The 16,000-nt window shown below is 36.8% G+C and overlaps 2 protein-coding genes across 4 annotated transcripts; one reads left to right on the top strand and one right to left on the bottom strand.

Annotated features, from left to right (window-relative positions):
- Positions 1-7: 7 nt before the first annotated feature.
- Positions 8-4,799, top strand: LOC109076146 (5-hydroxymethylcytosine binding, ES cell specific). 3 transcript variants are annotated; one of them, XM_019091940.2, is made up of 7 exons: positions 10-148; positions 1,306-1,511; positions 1,581-1,724; positions 2,300-2,479; positions 2,567-2,721; positions 2,816-3,008; positions 3,599-4,799. In XM_019091940.2, exons 2-7 carry the CDS (start codon positions 1,323-1,325, stop codon positions 3,797-3,799), a joined length of 1,062 nt encoding a protein of 353 aa, XP_018947485.1. In that variant the 5' UTR covers positions 10-148; positions 1,306-1,322; the 3' UTR covers positions 3,800-4,799. The 3 variants fall into 3 exon arrangements, with proteins under 3 accessions (XP_018947484.1, XP_018947485.1, XP_042590356.1); XM_019091939.2 differs by having other exon boundaries at positions 8-148; positions 2,300-2,721; XM_042734422.1 differs by lacking the exon at positions 10-148 and adding an exon at positions 185-330 and having other exon boundaries at positions 2,300-2,721.
- Positions 4,800-4,863: 64 nt separating this feature from the next.
- LOC109083629 (ras-related protein rab7) lies at positions 4,864-15,322 on the bottom strand. Its single transcript, XM_019098402.2, has 6 exons — positions 15,010-15,322; positions 11,163-11,225; positions 9,831-9,957; positions 9,370-9,588; positions 6,860-6,988; positions 4,864-6,101 (listed from the first exon to the last, which is right to left on the bottom strand). The coding sequence occupies exons 2-6, from the start codon at positions 11,213-11,215 to the stop codon at positions 6,006-6,008; spliced, it is 624 nt and encodes a 207-aa protein (XP_018953947.1). The 5' UTR covers positions 11,216-11,225; positions 15,010-15,322; the 3' UTR covers positions 4,864-6,005.
- Positions 15,323-16,000: the final 678 nt, after the last annotated feature.

Raw genomic sequence — 16,000 nt, 5'->3', positions numbered from 1 at the left:
TTCTGTATGCAAAACTTTGATTTGAATTGTTGTGACCGGTTGTTCTAATAGAGGGCGCAATTTCGTGTTTACACACTTGTTCCGTTAACAGTACAACCGTTGCTCTGCTCTTCCATCTTTTACCTCAGAATAAGGACTTGTTGCCCTGGTGAGAATGTCCTTTACTTGACGACTTTATGTTCGTAGTATGTATTATCTGTTAGTGCATCTGTATCGTGTTTGTCAGTTTATGAAGACGCAAACTGGGTGTGCAAGAAACCGTTGCATGCAACCACTGAAGCAGTGCAGCCGCTTCACCTGAAAAAATAAGATTTGAGGTGAAGTTTTGAGGTAAAATTAAACGGCGTGCTGCTTCTAACGAAGTTAAAACAAGGAAAATGCTGAAACTGTGATGTTGCTCAAGTTTTAACGACCGAAAGCTACAATTCAGCGAAAGAATCGTTCATGTGTGTCGGTTCTTGATGAAATGGTAGAACGATTCATGAGGTGGACTGTCGGAGCGGTTGTCGAGTCAACTGAGAACCGTCTTCGCACATGCCTGATTTCTAATAAACTGAGAACTGTTTGACAACCAAAAATTATAAGAAAACTAAGGAACTTTCATAGCCAAGACATTAGACGATTTCCTCGAACGTCAGAAACCGCGCGATGACGTTTTACGTAATGACGCAAAAGAGTCACTGAATCGCATTTTCAAACCGTTTGAAAGAACCGATTGGCAGAACGTCACCAGTGCATTTAGAAAGTGCTTTGATGGCTTTATGTTGCGATAAGTAAATGTTTTTACGGCAATATTTTGAGCAGTGAACACAACCAAAGCTAACTATATATAGAGAGAAATGAAATACTAAGATAAACATGAGAATATTAAAAAAAGAAAATGTACAGATTTGTATATCAGCATCTTTATGCAAATAACATAAATGTTGCGATTTGTAAATCAACCCACTAAAAGAGATCGAAGAGACATGTCTTTTGCGTAAAGTACAGTAATTTTGCTTTGTTATTTCTGGTTAATTTTAAATATTAAAGGTAAGTGACCTGTTTTAACTTTAAAATAGGTAAAAGTATTTTTTTTTGGTGGTGCCCATTTACATTTGTGAATAAAGAATTTAGTAAATATAAGTAAATGTACCATATTGAAAATGCAACATAATTATTATAGAAAAAAAAGGTTTACTAATACAAATAAATGTAAATTCCAGTGTTTGTGTTGTTTTTAGCAAGAAATGCGAAATCAAAGCAAGATAATTAATTTAAAGCATTAAGTAAATGCATTGTCTAATTTGTGTTGCTGTCACGCAGGTTTGGCATGTGCCAGAATGTGTGGGAGAACGGCTTGCACTCTTGTGCCAAATGAGCTCAGTCGTGCGGCTCGCTATCGAGACAGGACGGGTCAACCGCACAGGCCCCGATGGAAGGACGGAGACAAGGACAAATACCGGCCATCATATAACAAGAGTCCTCAGTCCTTCAGCCCTGTACTGCTGTCCAAAAGACACTTCAACAAGGTATGTCAAAACATATATGCACAACATGTGTCCCTGAAGAACAGCTGTTTAATGAAGCGCTTTCCATAGGATGCCCCGGTAGATGAGTGTGTGTTGGCAGCGATGCGCTGGGGTCTCGTCCCGGCGTGGTTCAGAGAGAATGACCCCAGTAAGATGCAGTACAACACCTCTAACTGTCGCAGTGAGAGCCTGCTAGAAAAGAAGTCTTACAAGGTACATAAGACACCCTCATTCATTCCACATGAGCAGTGAAATGGGTAGCCCCGCCCACAGTGAAATCCCATTGGTCCAAAGTTCAGCTCAACATAATAGAGTGCAACAGGAAGTAAAATTCTCATTCATTTTTGTTCCATAGGGTATTTGGTTTTTAACAATAACTTATAAACCACTGAAGACAGAACTTATGTTATATATTTCATTGATGCCATCGACCTGCATTATTTCAACATATTTTTTTTTTTAAATAATGATGTTTAATTGCAGAATTACTGGGGAAAAACTAAATTACCCATGATCCTGCAGACATCCTACAGAGAGAGAAAAAAAGGAAAACATTTATCAGCCTCTCACTCTTATGAAGCACTGCGGATGATGTTTCACTATGCTTTTAAATTACTTTTAATTAAATGCATATTTTACAATAACCATTATATATATTTTTAAAAATTATACATAGAAAATTGAATCTGAAAAAAGTGGACAGGCTCTGTAGCACTCTATTATGTATTAAACATCAAATATCTTCTGTGGACAGACATATGACTTGTTGCTGAAAACTTATTGTACAGGATCCTCTTCTGAAAGGACAGCGCTGTGTCATTCTAGCCGATGGCTTCTACGAATGGAGGCGAACGGAGAAAGAGAAACAGCCTTTCTTCATTTACTTCCCTCAGAGCCAAGGAGGTCAAGTGCCTAGTCAACAGAATGCACAGAAGACAAAAAGTGACCAAAGTTTGGACCAAGGAGAGGTTAGCCCAAGTCTGACAATCGTCAGAAGTAAATTTGTTAACTTATGCCAGTCTTCCTCATCTGTTCATTCCTCCTCTTGTCTGCAGAGTGATCAGGACGACAGTGACTGGACAGGGTGGCGTCTGCTGACAATAGCAGGGCTCTTTGACTCCTGGACTCCTCCTTGTGGTGGAGAGACTTTGTATACTTACACCGTTATTACTGTAGACTCCTCTCCAAATCTCCAAGGCATCCATGACAGGTTGAGTGCATAAATATGATTCGTGAAGTTTTCACAGAGTCATACAACTTTTGTGATGAGTCAAATGAACCTGAGTTAATGTGTTGTGTAACAGGATGCCGGCTGTGCTGGACGGAGAGGATGAGGTAAGACGGTGGTTGGACTTTGGAGAAGTGAAGTCACTGGAAGCAATGAAATTACTGCAGCCAAAGTCCTCCTTAACTTTTCACCCCGTCTCCTCATTGGTCAACAATTCCCGCAACAACTCTCCAGAGTGTCTTCAGCCTGTAGACCCCACAGTTAAGAAGGTGAAACGTTTGGTCATTTTTAGAAAACAAATGCACTTAAATCTGTTCTTACACTAGTTTATTCATTAATCCTCTATTATATATATATATATATATATATATATATATATATTATGGCTTAAAATGACTTTTTCCATTTTAATATATTTTTAAATGCAATTTATTTCTGTGTTTGCAAAGCTGAATTTTCTGCAGCCTTTACTCTGTACTTTTCTTGATTCTTTGATGAACAGTAAGTTGAAAAGAACTGCATTTATTTGGAATGGAAATTTTTTTTAACATTATAAATGACGTTACTGTTACTTTTGATAAATTTAATGCATCCTTGCTGAAATTATTTTTCTTTTACCAAAAAAACAAAAAAGTACTTACCCCAAACCTTTGGATGGTAATGTGTTCATATTTTTATTATACATTTTCATAGTTTAGGATTTATGTTCTGGGTCTGGGACAATAATAAATGAAATGTATAGATTACAGACATTTGAAAAGATCTTAAAGATCACAAACCCTCATTAAAATCTTTGACATATGAATGTGAACTTCTTGATTAGTTTAAATAGTGACCTCCCGCCTTATGCCCTGTCTAGACCGTTCAACCTACAGCCAGCAGTAAAATGATGATGAGCTGGCTGAAAACTGCCTCGCCCACTAAGAGGAAGAATCCTGATGAAGACACTTCAGTTAAAGCACCCGAAGAAAAGTCTGCAGCAGAGAAGCAAACCAAGCCGGCTGGGCCTCTCCAGCAGTGGCTGCTGGGATCGGGTTCCAGCAAGAAACCAAGAACTTGAAAACAGAATCACAGTGTTCTTCAGAATGGCCAAAAGATTGAAAATGCACCTTGACATGCCTAAAAATGTTTGTTAAAGTAGTAGTTCACCCAAAACTGAAAAATTGATGAAAATGTTCTCACCTCAGGCCATCCAAGATGTACAGTGTATGATGTTTCTTCATCAAAACAGATTTGGCGAAATTTAGCATTACATGCCCACCAGTGGATCCTGTGTATGTAAATGGGTGCCGTCAGAATGAGTGTTTAAACACCTAATAAAAACATCATAATAATCCACACAACTTAAGTAAATTAATCAAATAATGTCTTGTAAATTGAAAAACTGCGTGTTTGTAAGAAACAAATGAACTATTATTGAGACATTTTAACTTAAAACCATCACTTCTGGCCAAAAGCTGTAATGAGGCTTCCTCCAATGAAAAAAAAAACAAAAAAAAAAAACACTTGTCCTCATGTAAAAATCCATCAGTATGATTGTTTAGAACTGATTTGGACCGTTTTTGTTTGTGAACAGTGCTTGATCTGTGCTTATTTCCCTCCTGATTCAGACAAGATGACTTTCACCAGAGAAAGCAGTATTATTCATAGAGGACTTTTATTTTATCTAGCAGCAATGGTTTGAAGTTAAAAACATCTTGATTGGTTTTATTACAGACATGCAGTTTTTCACTTCAGAAGATTTTGATGGGCTGGAGACATGTGGATTACTGTACTTGTGGATTATTGTGATGTTTTTATCACCTGTTTGAACTCTCATTCTCACGGCACCCATTCACTGCAGAGGATCCATTGATGAGCAAGTAATGTAATGCTACATTTTTCCAAATCTGAAAAACAAACTCATCTGCATCTTGGATGGCCTGAGGGTGAGTAGTTTTGGGAATTTCTTTAAGAAAGTTAACAGCCCGTTTGCCAAGTATTCAGTGTGTAGTAGTATGTATTGTTCCTTTTTGATGATGTTATATAATGAAAATAAACGCTCACGTAACTTGTGTGTAGACACATTTCATTTGTTCATTTCAAATAGTTCCAATTCACTTCTTAATAACAATGTACAGCAAACACACAAAATACCAGTTTTATTCAACAACTTGATTCCTTTGAAATACATTTAACTTGAACAATGTATATGCTGTGCATTTTGTTTTATTAAATGTCATGAACAATTCAGTTTTCCCCTAATGTCGTCTAGTTGTGTTTATTTGAATATAATGCATCACATATAATAATAATTACAATAATAATGAACAAACAGACAGGAAAAGATCTGAGTGATACAGAGCACTTGAAGTCTCTACCATCCTGAGCTACTGGTAGAGTCCGAGCAATATATGAAAGAAAGAAAAAATAAAAGAGATCGTCTACGCCACTGCTTGTTCATGGCAGACTCGCGGTGATTCGGTCATGCTGCTGACATGAGGATTGATGATAAAAAAAAAATACATAGAAATACTAATTGTCATAATAGTATGAATAGTAGATAATTTAGATGGAATATCTAAATTTCCCATCGCATGGTTTGCTATTCATATTTTCCTGTTCCATTTTGAGGACAGCGATTGGGCGTACACTGGATTAATCGACTGCAGTTCTCAGATGTAACAGCGGGGGCAGTGTTAGACCTCCAGTGCTTCAGGACTTCACAAACTGAGGAGCGTTTTCAGGTTCACGACTTTAAGATGCAAATGTAGCATGCTTTACGCCAGGCCGGCATTTTAATTCAAGCACATTGATTAAGCAGTTGAACATGGCGGATAGTTATGGTACCAACCCCTCCCCCCCATCTTTCAGCGTTCACGTCAAACGTATTCCAGTTGCACTGCGGGACTGGATCATAAAAAAAGTCTCAAGAGCCATTCAAGTGTTGTGAAGAGTTTCAGTAGGACTTTTTACGTGGGCAAGGCATCAGTTCTGAGGAACCGGTGCGAGGTGTCGGGATTCGTGTACGAAAACAGGTGTCAGATTGAGCCTCTTGAGCATATGTGGGTGTGTGTTTGTGTCTAAGGCTGTGGATGAGAACTGTGTAGGATACTGAATGAGAGGAATTCTGCTCGTCTACAAAGGCCAGCGATTATATTGAGTAAAGGGGAGGGAAGGAGATAAAGGACAACAGGGGTGAAAGAAAGAACGCAAGAGAGAGAGGGAGTGAGGCAGAGACAAGGCCAGAGAGGCTGAGGGTGGAACATTGCGCCCCCTGGAGGTCCTCAGCAGCTGCAAGCCTCTGCTGATGGCTTGGCTCTATCGTTCCGGTCTAGTTTAATTGGCTCCGGGAACTCGTTGTATAACTCCACTTCAGTTTCCTACAAAATAAAAAAATGGGTACAGATAAGTATACTGTACTTTAGTTTTGATGTAAACACAGGCACAAAACATAGGCACTCGACATGTGAACTAGAAAGGTTCATCCTTGTCTCCGATTCTGTTTCTCAGAATAAACATAATTGTGAGATATGAACTCAGAATTCAGAGGAAAAAGAATTGCATGATAGAAGCTCAGAATTCTCGCAATTACGTGAAAAAATGTGAGATAAAAATTCAATTATCTTTTCTATTTTTTATTCCATGGCAGAAAAAAAAAAAACTATTGCAAAAAATTTACATTTTCAAGATGTAAACTTGCAACTGTGAGAAAAAAAATAATTGTAAGGCAAGTCGTGAAATGTAAACTCAGAATTCAGATTAAAAGAAAAACAGAATTACAAGAAAAGGACTCAGAATTGCAAGGAAAAAATGAATTTGTGAGATAAATATTCACAATTACCTTTTTTATTTTTCATTCCACGGCAGAAACAGGATTCTATTTAACACAGTTAAAAATCGTACTTGTACCTGTTCAAACTACAGCTTGTATCTCTTTACCTAGTTACACAATGTTTGGATGTTACCATCTACAGTAGTTTGCTGTTGTTCGGTTTCATCTTAATGTGCAATTAGAAAATTCTTAACTATGTGCATACAATGCTAATGATGAAATTTGCATCTAGTGGACTGTTCGTAAGCATACTTTGGGCTTCATCACTTTTCACACCTAACGCAACACAAATTTCAACAAACACACCTGTTTGAGTGCATTGCGTGCGATGGTCTGGAAAGCCTGCTCTACGTTGATGGCCTCCTTTGCACTGGTCTCAAAATACGGGATGTTGTTCTTACTCTGACACCAAGCCTGTGCCCGCTTGGTTGTTACCTGAGGGTGTAAATGTATAAAGAAGCAAAATGTGAAATTCACAGAGACTGTGATTACGGTCATAGGTGCATGATTATATTCAACACGAGAAAAAGTGTGTTCGCAAAAGTCTCCACCGTGACACTAGGCGATATGGTTCAGGTCCTTCAATGTACACAATCGTTTCAAAGTTTAGGGCAGTACGAATGTATTAAATGGATCAAAAGTTTTTCAAATAAATGCTGTTCTTTTGAACTTTCATTAAAGAATCCTGGGGAATAAAGCATCACAGTTTCCATGAAAAGATGAGGACTAAATCAGCATATAAGAATTATTTCTGAAACATCATGTGCATCATTTTCAGAAGCAACGGCTTTGCAATCACAGGAATAAATTATCTTTTGAAAAAAAAAAAAAAACACTTCATTTACAATACTTGTAATAATGTTTCACAATATTAACTGATTTTATCATATTTTAGATCAAATAAATGTAGCCTAGGTGAGCATAAGAGACTAATTTTCAGTCATCATAAACTTTTGTTTTTTTATGTATGCTAGATGAAAAATCATAAGTCTTCTCCACGAGTTATTTGAGGTGTCATTCACTGAAAGTTCAGACGTTTACACACTTTACATGTGTATGGAGAGGGTGCAGCTGGTCCTAAATTAGCTCCCTTGGCCTCTTAGAATGTGACATGATCTTGAAATCTATTCCGTACACACTTCATGAGTCAATGACATAACTTTTTTTTTCTTTTTACAATCTATTAGCTTATTCTCAAATGCACTTAAAATGCAATTCATACTCACAACAGCTTCTTTCACACATACAATCTACTGGTAAATTACCGGTAAATTACCATTAAGAGATCAAGTGTGAACAGGATCTTTTCAAAAATACCGGTAAATTCTTTCCGGCAATATATCTTTCTGGTATGAGAAGTTGTAACATTACCAGTAAGTTACCAGTAATGTGGTCTGAGTGAACGCAGAACGAGATTACTGGTATGAACATACAAGTTCAGAACACGCGGAAATGAGATGTCTACTCTGGGCCAATCACAACATTCTGACGCAGATGACGCATTTACTCCATACACTGTGTAGGTCATTTTGAAGTTATCTAATATGATGTCTCTGGGCCAAAAGCAGCTGTATAAATGTGAATGTTTGACACAAAAATGAAAACATCAACAAAAACACTGAGAACACAACACAACAGAGATACAGCCGTTAAGAGGTCATTTCTGGTTAATGATGTCACAGACTTTACCAGTATTTTGAAACTTATGTGTGAATGGTACTTTACCGGTAAAAAGATGTAACATCGTTGCCTGTGTGAACAGACCTTTTTTTTTTTTTTTTTTTTTTTACAGTGCATTTTTGTATTTACTGGTAAAATGAAGAAGAAAGGTCCCCATTTAAAAAAAAAAAAAAAAAAAAAAAACATTAAAGGGATAGTTCACCCAAAAAGGAAAATTCTGTCATTAATTACTCACCATCATGTTGTTCTAAACCCGTTCGACCTCCGTTCATCTTCGGAACACAAATTAAGATATTTTTGGTGCATACTGAGAGTTCTCTGACCCTCCCATAGACAGCAATGTAAGTAACACGATCAACGTCCAGAAACGCAGCAAGGACATCAGTAAAATAATCCATGTGACATCAGGGATTTAACCCCTAATTTTACGAAGCTACGAGAATTTTTTTATGCAAAGAAAACAAAAATAGCGATTTTATTCAACAATTCGTCTCCTCCGTGTCACCCTAGCGCCATTTTGGAGAGTATCCACTGATCCTAAACAACCCATGCTATTCTGAGTCAGCTGCGCCACACGGATACACTGATTACATCATTTACGCTTTGATCTGAACGAAAACAATGTATCTGCATGGTGCAGCTGACTCAGAACAGACGAATTGTTAACTAAAATTGTTATTTTTGTTTACTTGGCGTGCAGAAAGTATTCTCATAGCTTCATAAAATTATGGTTAAACCCCTGATGTCACATGGATTATTTTACTGATGTCCTTGTTGCGTTTCTGGATGTTGATCGTGTTACTTACATTACTGTCTATGGGAGGGTCAGAGAACTCTCAAATGCACCAAAAATATCTTAATTTGTGTTCCGAAGATGAACGGAGCTCTTACAGTTTTGGATTGACATGAGGCTGAGTAATTAATGACAGAATTTTCTTTTTTGGGTGAACTATCCCTTTAAGTAGCTTGTCATAATCTTTTATTTCTATTTACCGTACAGAAAATTACAAAATGGCTTTAATTCTTTAAAATATTTATCAATCAAATTAAAGTCATGCGGTGCGACCAACATGCTAAAATGACAGTATAAAACGTCAATCTCAATGTACCCTTATGACAGAAATCATTGCACCCACCTGCCTATTCTCCAGATCGATTTTGTTGCCCAGCACCACAAAGGGGAAGTTCTCTGGGTCGCGCGGGCTGGCCTGGATGAGAAACTCGTCCCTCCAGCTGTCCAGTGTCTTGAAGGTGTTAGGGGCAGTGACGTCGAACACCAGCACACAGCAGTCGGCACCGCGGTAGAAAGCCACACCCAGAGACTGGAACCGCTCTTGACCTGCTGTGTCCCATATCTGAATGAAACAACACAGAACACTCACATAAAGCTTCTTTCATATATGGACATTCTGTCAGGCTGCATTATAAAACATTTAAAAACAGACATACAGATTTATACAGCATGCAAGTGACACTGTTATTATTTTTGTGTTCCTGTAATGAGATGACATGCATTGGTGTGGGGAAAAAATGCTTCAGATGCTTTAATTTTTTTTGTTTTTCAAATGCTTTTAGAAAAATAACCTGTGATCTCTACCTGCATTGTGACAAGTCGGTCATCAACCATCACTTCTTTTGTCAGGAAATCTGCTCCTATAGTAGCTTTGTACTGATTACTGAACTTCTTATTCACATACTGGTTCATCAGAGATGTCTTCCCAACCCTGTTGAGAAAAAACAATATCTATACCCACACCTGGCAGGAAAAAACAAAACAAAACTGGAGAACCAACACATCTATTTGTGACTGTGCAGAACTATGAGTCACACCAAATGAAACGCTCTACGAACATTAATAATGCAGGCCATGACAAAATTTACATTCCCTTTATGAAACTGAAACATATCCCACCCACAAACTTTCCCATCTGGAAAGCTCATACGAGATCATGGGGAAATGAAAGGCTTTTAGGAGGTTTTGTATTTGGGTGGTTGACATGACACAACAGATGAATGCCCAGTGTGTCATGAATCATCTAAACATAAGTTTATACTGTCAGTCAAACAATGCATTGGTATAGTGTAATTTTTATTATTATTTTTTGGACAGCTTGTATTTCTGATCAAATAAATCCAGCCTTATTGAGTATAAGAGACTTCTCTCAAAACCATTTGAAATATCTTACCCTAAATATTTTACATTTATTACAATAAAACTTTGTGAAAGTACATCTTTATTTTTTTGACATATAAACATCCAAAAATGGAGTGTGTCACATGTTTGTTCTGATTCAGCGAGCAATTTGTTAGACAGATTCAAACTAGTAAAAAATAACTGACTCGTATGTTTGTGAATCAGACTACACAGATCACGCTGTATGTTTGTCAGTAACAAAATTGATGCAACAAAGATGTTTTGTTTGTTTACTTTTTAATATTTTGATGTAGCCTTTAAGCACAAAACTTCACAACTCAAGCTTCACAACTCAAATTTACAAGCGCTTTTCTCATGGCACTTTATATTTAGTAGCTTCGCTGCTGAATACAGCACTGCAAGAAACATTGCACTGAGTTCAAATCTATGCAAACCTTTAATCGATTAACACTATACTACTGTTTAACAGAAGTCTCTAAAATTTCACAATTAAAGGCATACTTCACCCACAAATTACAAAACTGTCTTCATTTGCTCAGCCACTGACTTCCATTTCATGGAAAACTAAAAAATAAAAATACCACTGAAGCCACTGGCTACCGTCAACTGCTTGGTTACCCATATTCTTCAAAATATCTTCTTTTGTGTTCAATGGAAGAAAGAGACTCATACAGGTTTGGAACATCATTTTTGGGTGAACAATCCCTTTAAAAGCTAAATGGAAGTGGCAGTAGGCCCGACATTATTACAAGGGCACTGAATGTGGAAACTCACCCAGAGTCTCCAAGAATGATGACCTTCAGAAGAACTTTCTTCCTTGATGTCATAGTGTCACAGCTGGGGAGGAGAAAGCACAGAGCATGAAGCCAAGATTAAAACAGCACAACTTGTATGAATTAAAAAGGAAGTGAAAGCCAAAACTGGTTGTGCTCAAACAGGCCTTTTTTAAGGACATGCAAACAGGACAGGAACCTTGGAGCATGTAGTAAGCTGACTACTATAGCTAAAAGCACCAATTTGATTGAATTAACACACTCTAAGTGTGTTATTAAAGCCTTTTTTGATTCAATGACAAAACACATGATTCTGCTTGCACTCTAAAACAGGTCATGTGCACTCTAACTACCAAAGTCACGAGAAACGCTCTCTTACAGACAACATGTACTGTTGACCGTCTACTGTTAAACACACAGACTTCCCTTTTTAAGTGAAAGGCTTGAACACGCCATTCACTAAATGCTTCTCCATCTTTTAATCAATACAGGTCCATCGTCTGAGGTACTGCTGTTTATCCAGGCCTGGAAAGTGAGGGCATGGATCACTGCTAAACACTTCAGGAAGTCTCAGGTCACATAATATATTGTAGTGCCAATACACAACATTTAAATGGCAGAGCATGCAGTGATCATAAATTATGATGACTACAACTTATTTAATGAAGTCATAATTAATCCGTATTATGTGCGATAACCATATTAAACTGTATTAACCATATTAAAATTCTATATAATTTTTTCTTAATAAAAAAAGTGCTGTTTCAATGTTTAAAAACATTCAATGTTTAACATTAACCACTTGTAATACCACTGACATGGCATATGATCATATGTTCAAGTGGTGAAACTTACAGACCTATTAGTAACTTTTAACTGCTCATCTTCATATTATGCAAGGTTGGGCTATTGGGTTACATTTTGAAACTCAGAACAGTAGGACAGTTTTTAGCATGTCTGTGGAAATCAAGGCTTTCCATGTCATGTCAGTTTTGTTAGCTGAACAATCGGCATGTTGCTAAACAACAGTACAATCAACTGAACGCACTGTACTTTTTTCTCACAGCCTAGTTTTTTCATTACTGTCAAAAATTAAATATAGCGCTACCGTGTGCAGGTCTATGATGCATGTTAAAAAACAGCAGATATTGTTAGCTTTCATTAAGATAATAATTTTTTCACTTAATATGCAGAAGTTGAGAGAAATAACTCTTTTTCGCCATATCCCGTTCAAACCTTGCAAAATGCTTCTTTCTACACCAAAATTAGCATCGCTATCAAAATCCAACAGACATTTTTTATTACTATGCTGATCCTACATGAAAGCTTAGCTTATGTTCACTGACAAATATATTCAGGCTCCAAATAAGCAAGGCACCATGAAATGTCCCTCGGGAAAGAAACAATTGCTTGATTTTCTTTTAAAAAAGTCTTACATTTACTTACAATTACTAAAAAAAAAAAATTCTGAACAATAAATATAGTGTTAAACTTCAAGCATCAGTAAATACTAAAAAGCTGCTGTAAGAAAACCCTCATCATGGTTCAGTAGAATCCACAAGTGGACTGAAGAGCTCCTCCACACAAACACCATAACTCAAAGTCACCTACCTGGAACACTTGCTGTCTCTTAAAAGACATTGTAGTATATCACATTATTTCTGTAATACTACACAGCTGCTAAGAAAAGATGTAATTGCCTATAAACTAAAGAACTACGTGGAAAGAAAGGCACACCCCTGAAAATAACCAGGATATTGAAAAACTGCTGATGAAGTAATCTCACGTGTACCCTGACCAGCCCATATGACACATAAAATCACTATAAAGTCTTTAAGCCTCTTTATGGTTCATCTTCATGACAGTTTGGCTCTGTCTCAAAACCTAACAAGCTGCCTGCATACCCAGGCTGCATATTTTGGGATCAAAGGCATGTTTTTATAGGAACATGACTTGGATGCCCAAAATGAATTCTAGCTCACATAATGTTGTATTGCCTACTGTTTTCAAAAACATTATGTGACACAGAATGTATTAAGCAACACAAAATGTTAGATAATAGGATGCTTCATCATCACCACAACTTCCCACAGACCTTAGTCAGGGTAGTGCCATATTTACATTTTGACATGAGTGAAAACGAGGCTGTGAAGATGAGTACAGTGCGTTTTAATACAGTGTAGTGCTATTGAGTGTACTATAACATACCGACTGCTGAGTTGATGAAATGTCTCTGTGAAAAGAAATCCAAAAATCCATAAAACTGTTTTAAAAGTTGTGAGTTATGAAAAGGACACGATCTTCGACCTTACAGTGCATACAGTGCACGGCATTTTAAAACTGCAAGTCTATTCCTCACAGCCTATTTTCAACATGCTGCTCAATCTGATTAATTCAGTTTATTTATTTAATTATTATTTAATTTATTTAATATTTATTTTATTTGTTTAATTCAGCAAGTAGAAATTAAAACAGATGTAACCAGATTTTTTTGTAAACCAAGCCGCTTTCTGTTTGTCAACCCGTCAATCTTTAGACCTCACGTGAAATTCCTGGATTTCTACTGAAAATTGTAAAGTTGTTACAGTAAATGTGGCTGCAGCTTTATCTTGTATAAATACATTCTCAGATATACTACTGTACATCCATAATGTCAGCACAACCCTGATGTTCCTATGATATATTAACAGCAACTGCGAAAAAATTATAAAGTACAAAGTGGCCAAAAAAACAAAAGGGCAAAACATTTGCAAAACAGTGTAAATGACATTTACAGTGCAGTGTGGTTACATTTACCCTAGTTAAATCCAGTCATTTTAATAAGACTAATGTAATTGGGAAGTTTCCTATATGCAGATTTTGTATGGTTCACAAGGTCATGCAAAGTTGCCATAACGACCAACAGAAGCTCCTTGGTTTGACTTCTTTGTAAAACCATAATGTGTATAATGTGTAACCTCTGTACTGCATATACTGTATAGTACGAGTAGTAGACTATTCTGAACTGTTTAGATAGATAGCTCGCTAGATTTTAAGGACACAGCCCACGACTGCAAACAGTTTTACGACTCCATATTTAATCTGGAACCCATGACACTCGGTAAAGTCGGATCACATGGTAGAGCACTTTCCTTTAGCATGCATGAGAACAGCAGAATGCCATCCATTTATTTCAACAGCACACCGCAACAAATAATTAAGTGCGTACTCGTACTGACATCATGCGCGTCTTATGTATTGACGCTGCTTTTTAACTATAAAGGAGTTATAGTGTAATAGAGGCTTTAGCCTTATAGTAAATGGTTGTTTATTTAAAACGGCTTGTTTCGCAATACTCCACACCTGTTTCGGTGTGCTGTAAACATACAAGCAGAAAAGTGAATGTATTTGATGCGGCTGCTGGTTGTGCAATCATCTGTTTTCATATAAAAGCAGGACAGCGCTGTAAAATCCATATCTGATCAATTGTTATTGTGTTAGAGGCATTTAATAAAAATGTCTTATGTGTACTAGCTCAAGACAACGATCTGAGAAAAAGTGATGCGTTTTAAATTAACTGCAAATCGACACAATCCAGCGCGACTGTCAGGGTAATTAGAAACACCTGATTATTCAGGGCCTGAATAGGGACAGATCAACATCAAAGCGTGTAAATGACTGATTTTAACCAGGAAGGAAGCTTATACACAGATAAACGACTATTAAATCATCTCCATGTCCTTTAACAGCATAACAAATGAGCTCGTTTGCTAACGTCAGTTAGCTTCCATGTCAACTACACCATCTCTCTTAACACATCCACGACCAGTCTCTGGATTGAACATTTACTTATTGATTTTACTACTCACCTGGTTTATAAAGCTGGAGATCTAGCAAATATCAGTCTGTATTAGTGCTGTGGTGTAGCCTGAGAGCTAAACTGCTATCGTGCCCTTACACAAGCCTGATGTTTCTGAAGAAAACAAACAATAACTTCAGCCCCCGTCGCCAGCGGAATCGCTTAGGCTAGTGTGTAAGTGAACTAATCCGGAATCGGGGATTCCAAAACGGATGCTGTAACCGTTATTATTGCCCCCGTTAAATGACGGGTCTTTTTTTTCTCTTTCTGTTTCGGGATCTGCTTTAACTTCCTCCAAAACAACCCCGTGAAAGCCAGCGACGTCATCACGCAGGTGACGTCATCGCGCAGGCCCGAGAAGACACGCCCTAAAAGCGGACACTCTTCTGAAGACTGGTTTGTTTATCACACTTTTAGGGTATTTTTAAGTTAATTATAACTTAGCATATGCAAAGTTTGACTTATGCCATAAGTGTAACTTAGATGTTTTTTTCTTCTTATGTGGCTGAAATGGGCTTCTATAATAATGTGACATTATTTTTTTTTAATTATTTAAATTATCAGAATATTGTTTAGTCAAAAATAGTGCCCCAACCAAACATTATATGCATATAATGCTGTGTGTATTTATTTAATATGTGCATTATTTAACTTATTTCTGCGCTATTCATATTCATTGTACACATATAAGCTAAAATATTGTTGTAAAATGTTGTAGTGTAGTGTAAAAAATACATAAAATTAACTAAAAACAATAATATAAATAAATAAATAAATAAATAAATGATCTTAGAATGTGGGTCTTATTTAAATGAAACGGCACTAATTGTACGTGAACACAAAATGCAAATTTTATTTAACTTCATCACAATTTAATCCTATTGTACTTTATACAGCACTTTATTGTTTAAATTGTATATATTTTAAATAAATTTACTACTTGTTTTGTCTTCGTGTAATTGGAACCTTTGATGGAATAATAGTTCCCCCTGCTGGACCTA

This window comes from Cyprinus carpio, chromosome B11, assembly GCF_018340385.1.
Source record: "Cyprinus carpio isolate SPL01 chromosome B11, ASM1834038v1, whole genome shotgun sequence".
Classification (NCBI taxonomy): Eukaryota; Metazoa; Chordata; class Actinopteri; order Cypriniformes; family Cyprinidae; genus Cyprinus; species Cyprinus carpio.
Note: the sequence above shows the minus strand (reverse complement) of the source record. Positions and strands in the feature narration are given on the sequence as shown.